Source organism: Leguminivora glycinivorella, chromosome 6, assembly GCF_023078275.1.
Source record: "Leguminivora glycinivorella isolate SPB_JAAS2020 chromosome 6, LegGlyc_1.1, whole genome shotgun sequence".
Lineage (NCBI taxonomy): Eukaryota > Metazoa > Arthropoda > Insecta > Lepidoptera > Tortricidae > Leguminivora > Leguminivora glycinivorella.
In genome coordinates this window covers 14,285,962-14,301,524 of record NC_062976.1, presented here as the reverse complement: position 1 = coordinate 14,301,524, position 15,563 = coordinate 14,285,962, and the positions used below count along the sequence as shown (strand labels likewise).

At 36.9% G+C, this 15,563-nt stretch overlaps 1 protein-coding gene across 1 annotated transcript; it reads left to right on the top strand.

Annotated features, from left to right (window-relative positions):
- Positions 1–1,034: 1,034 nt before the first annotated feature.
- Positions 1,035–9,781, top strand: LOC125227138 (geranylgeranyl transferase type-2 subunit alpha). The gene is made up of 10 exons (XM_048131360.1): positions 1,035–1,253; positions 1,917–2,027; positions 3,562–3,686; positions 4,157–4,353; positions 4,660–4,821; positions 5,589–5,702; positions 6,262–6,488; positions 7,837–8,020; positions 8,183–8,508; positions 9,537–9,781. The coding sequence occupies exons 1-10, from the start codon at positions 1,251–1,253 to the stop codon at positions 9,690–9,692; spliced, it is 1,605 nt and encodes a 534-aa protein (XP_047987317.1). The 5' UTR covers positions 1,035–1,250; the 3' UTR covers positions 9,693–9,781.
- The last annotated feature ends 5,782 nt before the right edge of the window (positions 9,782–15,563 follow it).

Here is a 15,563-nt window from a genome sequence, read left to right as displayed (position 1 = left end):
TCTCGGGTTCAAACCCCGGCTCGTACCGATGAGTTTTTCGGAATTATAATATACATATTTATGATGTGAAAGTTATAACACAAAGATTATACTGTAATAAATATTACATATATTATGTATACTAAATATACAATTGAATTTAAGTCGATGTAATACCTTATGAGATTTTTCCGCAATTTCATATAAACGCAAAACATTGCTATTCACATATTTCAGGCGCTAACGAAATCGCGTACTAACCGCGATAACCAAAAATTTTAATGTGTGAAAAATAATGTATAAGGCCACTTTTTAAAAGGAATAAACAACTTATTCACGGGTATGTAACAGGTACATTCTTGTGATAGTTAAATTATATCTTGAAGTCAGTGATATGAGCGGGTACAGCCGTGGTCCGGCTGGGGAGTACTACTCCCCAGCCGGACCCCTTTTAAATGCATATTTCTGGCAAACTACTGAGGTACATGCAATTTCCGACGAGGTACAAGGGGTATGTCAGAGGTACATTCCACCATGGTAATCTGAGCACAATAAAGCGTGGTGGTCCGGCTGCAGAGTATCACGCCTGATATCTCCATGTGTAAAATATGTGTTTATAAATAATTAAATATGAAAACATAAATAATATGCCTTTTACTTCAATACACCAAAAACCAAGTCAACTACCCAGGAATTACATATGTATATCGATAAAAATACAACCCATAACTGCTAAACCGGTTGTTATCAATTTGAGTTCCATTAATGTCCGTTGGACTTTATTTGAGACTGCCACTAGTATAAACGTGTAATAGTTGTCAGTGATGGGAAGGGGGCATGTTTTTGTATGGAATGGCGTTCTTCTCCTAGTAAGGTTATGATATTCTTTGATAGTCTGTCTCATCCGGTTTATCCACGTAAGTATGTATAACTAAAGCATGGAATCCGTTCATCTGACTACATTGAAAAATCACTGCCGAAGTAGAAAAATATGCCTGTGTGTTGTCAATCTCCATGACATGATGACATGACACTGACATTTGACCAACATTGAACATTTGATAGTGACATAGTGAGCTATAGAATACTTTTATCTGCTGGATTGCCTTTCTTTCCTTTGATATTAATTAAAATCTATTATCCATGTTTCGTTACCCTATGAATTAATCTTGATTTGATTTCTCTGCAGTACTTTTCACAGCAAAATAATTAGCTATCACGTTCTACAATCCTACTTTTGTTAATTTTTTTTATAGGTAACTCCTTTAAAAATGGTGAGTAACATTTTATTCTGTTCATGCAATTTGATAATAATACATTTTTCAAGGGTCTATTTTGTTTTACTAAAGTTGTTGTCTGCTGTAAATATTTTCTTAATTCGATTTTTGGGTATTCATTTTCATTATTGTAAATCCTTTGGCACAATTTGCATATGCTTAGTTAAATAGACATCATGAATAAAATAAATACAATAGGACATTCTTACATAGATCTACTATTGGTTAAGTCCCACGGAAAAGTTGAATAAGGCGTGTGATGTTGGAAACTTAAATAAAAATATATTATTATTATATACCTACAAATTACCCAATATTTGAATATAATAGTATGACATTTTATCTGAGTATTAATTCGTTTTAATCCATAGGCAACCCTACCCGGTCACCGCGCACATGCAGCTCGTTTTTTTGTAAGAGTTTTGTAGGCATTTAAAAAGGCGGCTTTTCGTGAACATTAAAGCAGTGGGCCTTCTGTATTTGTACTATTATATATTCTGTGCATATGTAAGGATTTTTTAAATTATTTTTTTATTATTATTATAAATGGGCTTACTCATGGCCACAGACCGAGACAAGACAGCCTATGATAGACCTCGTTGGTGTTTATTTACCGTTGATTTGAATATTGTTTGTGGCTTATATTGGTTGTTGTTTTAGCATGGCAGAGTGAAGGTCCGTACCTCAGAAGAGGAAAAGGCTAGAAAAGAAAAGGAACGCCAAGAAAAGTTAAAAGTGTTTAAACATGCAATGCAAAAGATCCAGTTCAAGGTAAGTGAATATCAAATGTTGAATTGCAGCATTTATAAAATCATAATAAGGTGCACTTGTACATGTGGTTGATTATTGAAAACAAAGAACCTGAAAGTATGACAATATATTTTTTAAGGGTTATAGGGATTTTTAAAGAGGGAGTATTTCATAAAATATAAATGTAATATAATACATAGATTGGTGTATCTTTTGAGAGCCTGAATGTATTCCAAGATTTATTATGAGCAGTGATCAGGGATTTGGATGCCACTTGGGTGAATGACCTCAATCATTAAGCTAGTATGGATATGCCGCGAGATTCCAGGGTTTATGTGGTTAGATAGTGAACAGTTTATTATCATAATATTAGCTTTATATTACATATTGATTGTCAATATAGGTATTGCTATTACGGGTCAATGTTTTAAATGTGACATCAAATCATCAATGTTATTAAGTTATTACTGCTGAATTATTTTTTCCTAATTAATTTATTATAGGCCTCATTTACAATAAAATATGTGATTTGTATAACAATTCACTTTATTATCATCCAAAAATACTAGGTAAATGGCAACAATTATTACATTAAAATTCATCATCAAGCCTACTTCACTAAAATGGTAGTTTCCGTAAGGAAATCCAGTAGTAACTTAAGAAAACACCGATCATTTGTCTACTGTGACATAAAAAAATCACATTATCACGGGCCAGACGGCGCATCCAATTTTTTTTTTTTTTTTATGGCCTGGAGGCGCATCCATATTACCGTTTCTACTTGACATCCCGCAATGTGGCATCCAAATCCCCGATCACTGATCATGAGCAAAACAAATTTATCCTTTGGTGTAAATATGGCCAACGGTTCCACCAATCCCATTGGCGAACCAACCACTTGGCATTGGCTCTTCATGAAAGATGGACGTGGAATGGAAAATGCTAGGAAATTCTAGGTCTTTTACGCTGTCAGCAAAGTTTGATTAAAAAATAATAACCCCGTAGTAAAATTAAATTATTTGATATATTAACAATTTTTTGAATATTCTGATAAGAACATTTATCTTTTTTAGGAAATACATTAAACATTTGCAAGGTTATTTTATTTCCTAAAATCTACACTATTATTGGCATAGATAAACTTATTATTTTCGTAAATATTTCACTACTGTCCTCTCTGACGGCTGACGACCAACTGAATGAAGCGCCAACGTGTAAACGCAGTTGGCCATTGGCGCCAAGATCCTTTGATGTGTGGACAAAAAACCGACACCAATCGGTTGGCCGGCAAGCGCAAGCGCCAACTGCCAACTTACGACCAAGTAGCCCTCTACACGCTTGGCCAAGGGGGTTGGTGAAACCGTTGGCCATATGTGTACAGGGGTCATTAGACTTTGTAGGTTTGGCTTAAAATATTATTACCAGAGATCGGACGGATTTGCGACATTCTTAGTGACTTACGTCGTTTTAATGACTTTTAGTATGAGATGACGCACAAAAATCCGATCTCTGATTATTACATATAAAACTGACTAATTTCCATAATCATTTACAGAGAAAAGAAAATGAGCTAGATAAAGAACTACTAGACCTTACAGGAAAGGTTCTATCCTCAAACCCGGATGTCTACACGCTATGGAATATAAGGAGAGAAATTTTAATACAGCTTAGGTGCCTTAGGTAATTACACCTCACTAACTTTAGTGTTCTGCTCCTTGCACTAGTGTGTTTTGCCCTCACTGGGCAAACATTCTAACCCCCTTATTCATAAACGTTCATTAAAGTTATAAAGCTGATAAAGTTTGTTTGTCCCTTTCCGACGTATGGGTGTGATAGAAAAGGACAAAGAACTTTATTGGCTTGATAACTTTAGTGTATGTTTATGAATAAGGGGGTAAGAGATTATTTACTATGCTCCTTACTTCATATATTATATTCAGATGACATGTCTTGATCACATGAGTGGAGATATTGTATACTGTTCTTTTAACTATCATTCATTCACTTCAAGTTTACCATGCTCCTTACTTCATATATTATATTCAGATGACATGTCTTGATCACATGAGTGGAGATATTGTATACTGTTCTTTTAACTATCATTCATTCACTTCAAGTTTACATTGACTTATGTACCCAATTTTTTTCAGGCAAAATGGGGAGTGTGAAGACTTATCAAAATTGTATGATGATGAGCTGCAATTAACTGAGTATTGTTTGAAAATAAATCCCAAATCATACTGTGCGTGGCATCAAAGGGAATGGGTGCTCACTACTAGGTCTGACCCAGATTGGCAAAGGGAATTAGACATTTGTAATAAATATTTGAAATTTGATGAAAGAAATTGTAAGTAATTATTATTTGAACTTTATATATCTGGATATATATTTAGATGCTTAAATGCCGAAAAGAGTTTCAATTGTCTGAGAGTATTTTTTTAGCACTTTACTACCATGGTATAGCATTTTACATTATTATTGTTTATCTATGTAGGTACATTATAATATTTCTTTTCTAAAATGCATACACAACTTGGCTATGTATGTGACTATGTGATGATAGTGAAGAGATGGTTATATGTAGGTATTTAGACTGATACAATTTGAGTGACAAGACTGAAACTTTACTTCTAAAAATGTATTACATTTCCAGTTCACACTTGGGACTATAGAAGAATTGTTGTGTCTCACTGCAAATCATCATTAAAGGAAGAATTTGATTTCACAACAGAGAAAATACATGACAATTTTTCAAATTATTCAGCCTGGCACTACAGGAGTAAGATGTTAGTTGAATTGTATCCTGATTTGGAAGGTTTGTTAACTGTTATCTGAGCTAATAAGATGTGTTTGTCATGTTTGTGTAATGTCAATGTCCATCTTCACCATTTTGATGGTTGACAGTCTTCAAATGTGTGTTTTTTCAGTCAGTCAACAACACAGTTGTGAATACAGACAGCCAAAAATATACAGAACTCTATTGTGTGTACATTAAGGTGTGTATACGTATTTTTGGCACTTTGTCTGTATTCACATCTGTGTTGTTGACTGTACAACCAAACTGGAATTAATGAGGCATTTTCAGAACAATACTACCTTTAAAGAATAGCGTACATCTTCGATACGGCCTTCAAGTAGTCACAGGCCGACACTGTACTTCTAACACCTCTGGTATTGCAGGTGTCCATGGGCGGTGGTATTTTGAAGATACGTCTGCTCATTTGCTTCCTATATCATAGTGCCGAAATTAGAAATCACTTGAAACCAGAAAGGCAAGTATGGTCGCGCGATAAATCAAGAGTGAACAGGCATCTTCTGGGCGAGCTCACTCCATCGTAGGCCACGTCTTTGCCTTTGGCTAGTCTGTGGCCAAGAGTAAGCCCATTTATAATTAAAAAAAATAAGATAAAACATCAGGTCGTCCCTATCGCACTATTTGTAACTTCGATAGGGACGGCCCGATGTTTTATCATCTATCCCGCGACCATGATTGCCTGCCACGAATTACCCCGATTTAGTTGATTTCCGTCTCTTTACGATAAATTTAACAGAATAATTAATATAATTATGTATTAATTACAGGAGGGAGACCTATTGAAGATGGCCATCACAAACATGAGTTGAAACTGGTGCAGAGTGCAGCTTTTACTGATCCTGATGACACAAGCGCGTGGTTCTACCAGAGGTGGCTGTTAGGTAGGTACAGTCTGAAAAAAGCTAGATAAGGTACAGCGGGGCAAATCTCGACTGGGGGACAATTGTAACTAATCCATTTTTTCCATTATTACACTATGATGTTGAGTTCTACATGTATCCACTGAACACGCCTACCATATATAACCGGTGGACACTCAATGCAAACATTGAAAAACATGGAAAAAATGGAACAGTTACATTTGTCCCCCAGCAGTCAATCAAGATTTGCGCCGCTGTGCCTTACCTATATTAAAAAAAATAGAAGCGGTTGTCATTATGATTATTATCGGAAGCCTATTAATAATGTGCCACTGGACAAGGCTCTCCACCCTAATTCTTTAAAAGTCTAACTCGTCTGGCCATCGCCGACGTGGTCTGCCAAACCCTCGCTTTGGACCTTGGCAATCATGACCTCTCTTTAGAGGGCGCAGTGTTAGTCTTTGAAAAATTAAATAATGGAAGTAGTTTGAGCTCATATCATCGTTTTCCTAACATTTATATGGCCATTATGTTATTTATGTTACTTTTTTAATACATACTTTCGTGTAACATGTTTCAGGTGCAGTAAAAACAACAATAAGTCCGGTAGTCTGCGTTGTGAAGCCATCGAAGACGACCGTAGCTTTCAGCAACCACGTGCCCTTAGACGCAGTGAGATCTAGGACGAAATTGTACGTCAACGACATCTATTTGGAAGGCCAATGGGTGTCCTGTACCGGCAATCAGTACGATGTTCTATGGACGCTCAAACATGATAGAGAAATTACTGATGATTTGGATATCAGGGTTAGTATTTAAGTCACATAGCTTTACTTTCCAAGTTTCTATGTAAAATTATTTGTGATCAAATTTATAGACTAGGGCTCTTTTAATTACGGCCGATGAGAGTTCTTATCCATCCCTCAAGGCCTGAACAGTAGGTTTCGGTTAAAACAATGGTTTTGTTCCCGTCGGTTATAGTCTTAATTAGCTGAAAGCTAGCAGATTCATACTGTGTGAGAGGGCTCTATCTGGAAATCAAAATACCTTAAAAGTGGCACTGGATTAGTCCAGTCCAGTCAATGTTATTTACATACCTGTTCTTTACTTTTATGAATATCCTAATATCGGTAACATTAATTAATGAATCTACGGTTGTACTCACGTAACTCACGTTATTATATCGCTATTGCTGCGACATGTTTCGGGCCAATTCGGAGGCCCCTCTTCAGGCATATAGGAGTTCACGCAACGGCTTAACTCCGTGAATAGCGATATAATAACGTGAGTACAACCGTAGATTCATTAATTATTTGAATATGTCTCACGAAAGTTTAACGTGTATAATCGGTAACATTATTATTCTCAGTATTTATTTTCATTCTCTAGGCTACTGGGTTTTTTACAATATGTATATAAAAATAAAATATAAAAACATTTACAAAACAATATAAAAACATATAAACATATTATAAAAAACCTAACCTAGGGTGCCGCCAGCAGCGGGGCAGGGCCCAAGCTGCCGGTGGTTAGGGCTGCAGAGAGAGGAACCGTCGAACTATCCGCGCCGTGTCCAAGATCACCGCCTTCTGCATCTGGCCCTTGATCCATCCACCTAGCGAGAGTCTCTTAAGATGTTGGTCGAGACTCTTCGCTATGAGACCGTTCGCTGAAACGACTGTCGGAACAATGATCGTTGAATCAACATCCCACATGACGGTTATCTCGTGAGCCAAGTCTAGGTACTTACTGGACTTGTCCTTCTCGGCTTTCACGAGATTCTCATCATGGGGGATGGTGATGTCAACGAGCACGGCCCGGCGTTGCGGTCGATCTATTATCACAATGTCAGGCTTATTGGCTACAATAGTCCTGTCAGTGATAATAGATCGATCCCAATAGAGCGTGGCACGACCATTTTCAAGAACTGGCGCAGGCAAGTACTTGTAGTACGGTACTTCGCGGTCCACAAGGCCGTATTGAAGAGCAAGTTGCTGGTGAATAATCCTGGCTACGAGATTATGTCTGTGCAAGTACTCGCCGTTAGCAAGATGAGAACAACCGGAAATGATATGCCTGAGTGACTCTCCGGGACGGCGGCATGCCCGACAAATGTCGACCGTAATCGGTAACATTATTATTATTACATTTTCAGGTGGAATATGAAGTGGATACTAACGAAAAACAGATAATTAATTGCGTCAAAGACGATACATGTGAATACGTTGGCAAGAATGAAATCAGTTTTCAGAAGCAGTATTCTAAACCTGTGATCGAAGAGTTAAATAACCAATTGGTGGCTTGTCGGCAACTGTTGGAGATGGAACCTGATAATAAATGTGAGTAGTTTTTAACTTTACTATGTTTATACGACAGTTCAAAGACCTCAAAAGGCCCATTTCCTACAATAAATAGTACTAATTCTACAAGACAAAGTTCCTACCTACTTACTAAGACATATTTGGTAAACCCTACTCATATCTTTCAACCTATTATTCCAGGGACCCTTCTGACCACAACAGTCTTCCTCTATTGTATCAACGCTGAACTCTACCACGAAGAAGCAATTAAAAATCTTCACGAATTAAAGAAAATAGACAAGCTACGTTCCGGTTACTACGACGACTTGATCACAAAATGGAGCATCGAGTCAAAGTTATTATTTGACTACAAAACAAATGACAATAATTCTGAAGTGATGTTTCACAATAAGATAACGAGCTTGCCGTATCTTCAGTATTACAGTTATTGCAAAGTCGTGGATTTGTCTAATCAGAATCTGAAGTCTAATATTTTGCCATCGCTGGTGGTTCTTCAACATTGTAAGGTGAGTTTTAATGATAATACTCCTAGAGCGAATTGGTTAAAACTGACGCCAAGGAAATTAATAGGCAGTGCTAGGACAAGTCATCGGAAGACTGCAATGGAACAAGATCAATGGAGTCGCATTATGTACAATATTATTTTATATATATTTTTGAAATAATTTATTAATTTGAAATAACCATAATTAAGCAAATAATTGTATTTATTTAAATTGTCACCACAAAACTAGGCACTTATTTCAAGCATGCCACTTTGACAAATCCATGACAGATATGCGACTAAAAAGGTCAAATGTTAAATTATAACATAAAACTAAACGGATTATATCACGTAAGTATAATGAATTTACAATTCATCCCTACGTTTAGAACACTTTACAGCATTCGTGGTCAACGATGAGTAAATATCGCGGTAACCGAAGACAATATTATGTTAAATTATAAATTACGATAATATCAGATTTACATAATAATAATCTTAAGTCGCGACTCTATAATAGTCTTGTCCCATGTCCATAGCTGTTTCTGCGATGACTTATCCGAGCACTGTTAATAGGTTATGCCAGCCGGTAGAGACAGCCATTGGTTTGGCAATTAGAATTCCTGCCCAGGGCCCCCTTTATTTTACGGTGGCAACCGTAATCATCCAGGCAGACAAGATGGTCGCGCGATAAACGATAAAACATCAGGCCGTCCCTATCGCACTATTTGTAATATAGGAACGGCCCGATGTTTTATCGTTTAACGCGCGACCATGCTATCGGTGCAGGTTGCCTAAGACCGATTCTTGTGGACCTAGGCGGAAATCTGGCCCTGGGAGTAGGCTCGTTTAGCTATTAAGATAACTATCTAACACCTTTGTAGTCCGTGATAGGCTGCTAGCACAGGACCTACCTACCGCCAACATCGAAAGAACGGAAAGTTCATATTTCACGATAGGAAAGGAACTACTCTCCCAAATCCTAACTGTCTATTTGAATGTTCAATCGCGTGGGTTTAGATACTTATTCAATATTTTTAAATATTTCAGATACTGAATTTAGGTAACAACAAATTGACAACACTAAAAGGTTTCCCAACCCTGGATTTGAAGGTGCTGCATTTAGAAGGCAATGAAGATTTAGATAAAAATGAAGAGATTCTTAGTTTAATCAAGAAAAACTGCAACTGTGAAATATTTATATAAAGTATTTCTAGATAATATATAAAGATCGTTTACCTAAATTTGTAACTATTACCTAAGTAGGTATTTATAAAATATATTTGCTAAGCTAATCGTATTTTTAAGTAATAACTGTAATGAGCTATCATGTAAATCGATATTTAAAAGGTCGTTTTTGGTGATGAGATTGACCAAAGTAAAAATAAAGTACATTTTAAATCATTGATTTATTTTCAGTATCTATATATGTTTAACATTCTAGAAGTACATTTTACAAATCTAGATGAACACTTGTCCTTAATATACGATGCAGTAATTCATGTATTACTACTTATAATAGCTAAAATAAAAATAGTCCAATTCAGACGTCAGGGTTGCGTAATGTGCATTACATTATAGGTTCGTAAGTTATTTCGATAGTTTTAAGAAAAGTAACCCTTCAGGTGGCGGAGCTACAAGTTGCATAGGGGATAAGTGGCACGGTCGTTTTATAAAACATTCCGTTAAGTGGCAGGCGCCGGGAGCCGGACTCTGGGAAAAACAAGCCGATAAGTGGCAGGGACCGGCTCCCGGACCCCGTGCGACGATATACCTAAATATATAAATAAAACCGTCTAAAACTATATCTAGCTTCCTCACACTTGCACGAACCATTCGTCACTAAACAAGGACGGCATTCAGTAAAGGTCCAACACCCTCAACTTCAAAACAGCTTGAAATATGACCCAATTTGATTGGACCAACCGCCTGCCATATTTGAGACACGTGTTTAAAAACCGTCTTTTTGCAAAAATTGTACTGTAATATGTTAAAAAAAGGGATATAAGTGTAAATAAATGCATATTTAAGTCCCTGAATTACTTTTTTATACAATTTACTGTTTCTTTTCCTAAATAAAGTTACTTTAATACATGGAAGTGGAAAACGTAGCCACCTGATATTTGATCGAGTCTAGCAAAATTCACATAAATGGAATGTATTTTTTTGCTATGGAATGATTTTAGCCGTTTCATAATGAATCCAGTGATATATGGTTTATGCACAACATCCCTACACTTTTTGAGAAATTATAATTTTTGTAACACAAGTGACATTCGCGATGACCACCCGTGAGGGCCCCGCCACTCAAGGGTAAACTTTTTCTGTCATTTTATCGGTATCCTTGCCACTCAACAGCTTTTTATTTCAAGTCCGGCTCCCGGTTACCTGCCACTTTACGTGCGGTCGGCTCCCGGATTTCGCCACCTGAAGGGGTAAGAAAAGGTTCAATTGTGCAAATACTTCCAATAGTAGTTTGATCATGATCACAATTATTTAATAAACTCTGCCGTTAAGTGGCCGAATGATTTAGCACCTTATCTATACCCCGGCTACACATTGATGAGCGAGGGTATGCGAAGTATGCAGAGCAGTATATAGTGGTCAAAAGCTGGAACGACACTGACCGACCATCCTCGCAATGCATTGCCTCGCGCGGAAAACATCAGTGCTCATGAGCGCACGTTTGCTGCACGGTCAGTGTAGTGTACACAGAGAAATTTGCATTGTGAATTTAACAAGTTCGACTTGTTGCGAGTTTTTCCGTTTGAAACAAAAGTGTTTTAGTAAACGGAATAAATCACAATATTGATGATACAAGTCGAATTTGTTTGAACAACAAACTTGTTAATAGATATTTGATTGAATCAGCCAAACATATGTTTAAAACAATAGGTATGTGTCATGTTGCTTTTAATCGATGGAATCAGGCGTTACTTTGCGGAAATCATGTTAATCGTAAACTAGAACTTTCCTTTGCGTGCGTGAATAGATGTTGCTTTTATAAAATCGACTTGTTGATTCAAATAACGAGTAACTTGTAGAATGTACTAGTTACACTTAACAAAATCTAACTTGTTGTTGAACATATTTACATAATTATATATAAGAAACTAAGACTAAATTTAAAAGCTAGCTAATGTCTAAAATAGGCCCTTGAGGCATTGTACCAAGGATACTGGCGACATTTCCTCGCTGTATCGCAATGCTGATACGTTGTGCGAGGAAGTCGCCAGCTCTTCGGTCACCAGTTACCTCAACAAGACGCTTCGCGATTTCTGTGAACAACTTGTTCGCGCTGGGACCCCATGGACCTAGACTTTCTACGCCAAAGGGTACAAAAAGGTATTCTTTGCCAAGACTTTTGTATTTATTACGTTTCAAAATTTTGGCACAAAAAGGTTTCTGCCGCTGTTTCAAAATTTCGGCACTTTCTGCCGCTTTTATCTTGGTCCGTTGGAGGTGAGACGGTGCCAATGATAGATAGATATTAGATAGATTTATTTATTTCTACTTGAAAATAACATGGTATTTAACAATTTACGCATGTGTCTACGCAGGTAGCATCCCACACTAACATTCGTCTCATACTCCAAGGGACACTCCATCAGGCCTCTTGCCGTCATCTCTGATTATGCCAGTCGGCTCAAAGGAGAGCAGACGCATTGATGGTTGCAAGGGACCGACGGATAATGTCATTAAGCGACGCATGTCTCGAAAAACGGCCTGCACTTTTTTGACAAGATCATCCATAGTGTCCCAGTCGGTCCACGTCCGTGCCACAAGAGCATATGTGTGGCGTACACACCGAAACCCCAAGTCTCAGGCCAGTCTAAGGGAGGTCGGATCCAAGAAAGTACTAGTGTTTCGTGAGGGATGGGCATGTAGCCAGTAACCGGCTTCCCGGGCTCCGACCGCCAAAAGCCTCGCGTGTTCTGGACCTGTGAAGTTGTTTATCTGGAATTTTTTTGCCTGGGCAGGCAATTTTGAAAGCATTTCTGGCATCCTCAAAGCCCGCAATCTCATAGTTTGTGGGCAAAGCCCTTAAGATATTTCCTATGAGATTTGAAGCGCCATGGTCACATGGACACTGGTCATTTTGCGAATACCTTACCACCGAATAGGAAGGGATGCTTGAGACCAGGAGGCCTCACTCAAATGAATATTTAGGATTGTCTCTAAACTAATTTTGATTAAATCATCTATGGGTGACAGTAAATTTTGATGTTTCCAGAAAGGACAGCAACAACGGAGCACATATGTAAATTTAGGGACAAAAAGACAGAATTTAAGAATTACGAGAGCATAATGAGGGCTAATTTCGAGTAACCGATCAGTGTGACTTTTGAATTTAGATATGTAATTAGAAACGTAAACGGGAAAAGATTCTTCAAATACGGGAGAACCCAGGAGGCTAAGGGAATACCTATAATACTTGTCTACTTATTTGATATTGGGGGCCAGATCGTCAAATTTTGGTTTAAAATCAGTGAACGTAACTATAAGGTTTTTGAATAAGAAAATCACATTTGCTGAAATTCAGCTCTAGACTAATAAGTTCGAAACTGCTTTTTATGTAAGACAAATCAGAAAGTACAGTATTCACGTCGCCTCCTAGGGTACCGTCGTTTAAATACCAAACATTGAATTTTGATTTTAAGTTTTTAAATATTGGATTTATCGCCAAACTGAAAATAGCTAGGCCGAGAGGGTCACCTTGCTAACAGCCAACTTCAGATGAAATTTCGTGTGTCTACTTGTTATTTGAACCAAAGAGCACGCAGGCGCTATTTTTAACCGCCTTCCAAATCTCAAAGGAAGGGGTTTTCAATTAGTCTGCATTTTGTTTCTCGATATCTCCGTCGTTACTGGACCGATTTTGAAAAATTTTTTTTTTGATTGAATGTATATGCATACAGATTGGTCTCATTTTTCTCAGAATCCAGTTCTGATGATGGGATCCTGGAGAAATCGAGGGAACTCCTCAAATCTGAAAGGCATACATATGGTGATTTTTGTGTTTTTAAAGGAACAACATGCATTTACGCACGGAACAGTGACATTTGGTGCAGTGGAACTCCTGAAGATGGTCAGAATGGAACTCCTCAAATCTGAACGGCACACTTATAGTGACTTTGGTATTTTTATAAGAACAGCATACACTTACGTCCAGAACAGTGACATTTGGTGCAGTGGAACTGCTGATGATGGTCAGAACGGAACTCCTCAAATCTGAACGGCACACTTATAGTGACTTTGGTATTTTTATAAGAACAGCATGCACTTACGTCCAGAACAGTGGCATTCGGTGCAGTGGAACTGCTGATGAAGAGTGAGCCGCCCCTGGTTAGAGTTCCGTTCTGATAATCATTCTCATCTGTAAGTACTTCAGAATCATCCAGATTTCAAAATTGGTTCAGAAATGACGGAGATATCGATAACAAACATTAAAAAATATACAGACGAATTGATAACATAATCCAACATTTGAAAGTATTTAGGTATTTATCACCAGAACCACAAAGGAAGGCGGTTTTTTTTTCTTAACCCTTAATTGCATATTGTTGCCATTTGGCTACAATGCATATATTTGTAAATAAACTAGCCAAAATATAAGCTGAATTTTTTTATTTATTTTTCCTAGATCATACATCTAAATAACTAAATAAAATCATTATTTCCAACCAAAACTAAAAACCTATTCATTTAAGAATTATAAATTAAGATAAAATGGCGGAAAAGTATTAAAAAAACTGGATGATGGTGAGTTTTAGTATATGATTTAGGCCGATTTTTTCAAAGTTAGTAATTAATTTATGTTTAAATATTTTACCATACGGGTTTCTTAAATAGTGTACCTTTCTAAAAGTAGTAAAACTTTTCATATAAATTTTACCAATAATGATATTATTTATATAAATAAGATTTAGCCGATTTTACTTCTAACACTGATTTATTATTAAAATCGATGTTAATTTTTTTTTTATTATTTTTCCTACAGTCAGAAATCCATTGTCTATCACATATATTAACTTCTCGTTAAAAGAAAAAATCATGCATTTAAGGATTAAAAATTATAACCAAAAAACTTGTTGAACGAACATGATAACTGGTTGTTTTTTCTCTCAGTGTAGACCCAGTTAAAGACAAGTAAATAGACCACACTACGTATCTACCTACTTCCCATGCCACTCATCGAACTCATCGACTCTTGACGTAAACATTGCAGTTTTTCATTATATGCCGCTTCACGTCGACTTCGCTCTTGGTTGTAATTATTTATTAGCTTAAACAGCAAATTGCGGACCTCGCTTGGTATCGTCATTGTTATAATATTTAAGATTTACCCTTAATAACCCGCGAACAATTTGAATAAGTGACATAAATTGACAGCAGACTTTTAGCCTTTTTTTAAACCATAGACAATTGGTGATACCACAAGGAAATATCTGTCAACAATATTTGGCTAGCCAGACTCTATGTAAGGAGGTGTATCTACGGGTAAGCGAGAGGGAGATATGTTCCTTCCCGCTCGCTCCCGCGCTCGGCGCGTTTCGTTCTAGGTTTCAATAATTATTATTAAATTTATGCCCCTGTTATACACTTTGCTTTTCACTTCGATTGCGAGGAATTAATTATATTTTTCTCGGCAATTTACACCACGAAATTGTCGTAACGCGAAAGAACATAATAGGTACATAAGATAACCAATTCCCGCCAACTTTTTTTTCAACATGTGATCAGAGTTTCAGACGCTTGGTTTTTTGCCAAGTCAAACATTTTTTAAACGATAAGTAATCGAATCCTATTTTATTTACTTAATTTAACGATAGAAAATACGGAATTCTAATAAATTATAGCAAAAATAAAAGAACCTATCAAAGTTTTGTCACCTACACAATTTTATTGCGTGCAATATGTTTTAACTGTTTGTCTCTTGAGACCGATTACCTTAGTCTTAGGCCGGCACGGCAACAGACAGTCTTCAAATTCATAATTTGATAAAGTCATAATCAGTACAGAAATCAGATCGAGTGCACGGAGTTACATATAATTTCGCGACTGTCCACACACACT

What these genes read in the sequence shown, in the direction of transcription:
- LOC125227138 (XM_048131360.1), top strand. An exon ending in CTACCAGAGGTGGCTGTTAG is followed by an intron (nt 5,703 to 6,261) that starts GTAGGTACAGTC and finishes AACATGTTTCAG; the next exon opens with GTGCAGTAAAAACAACAATA. An exon ending in GATGGAACCTGATAATAAAT is followed by an intron (nt 8,021 to 8,182) that starts GTGAGTAGTTTT and finishes CTATTATTCCAG; the next exon opens with GGACCCTTCTGACCACAACA.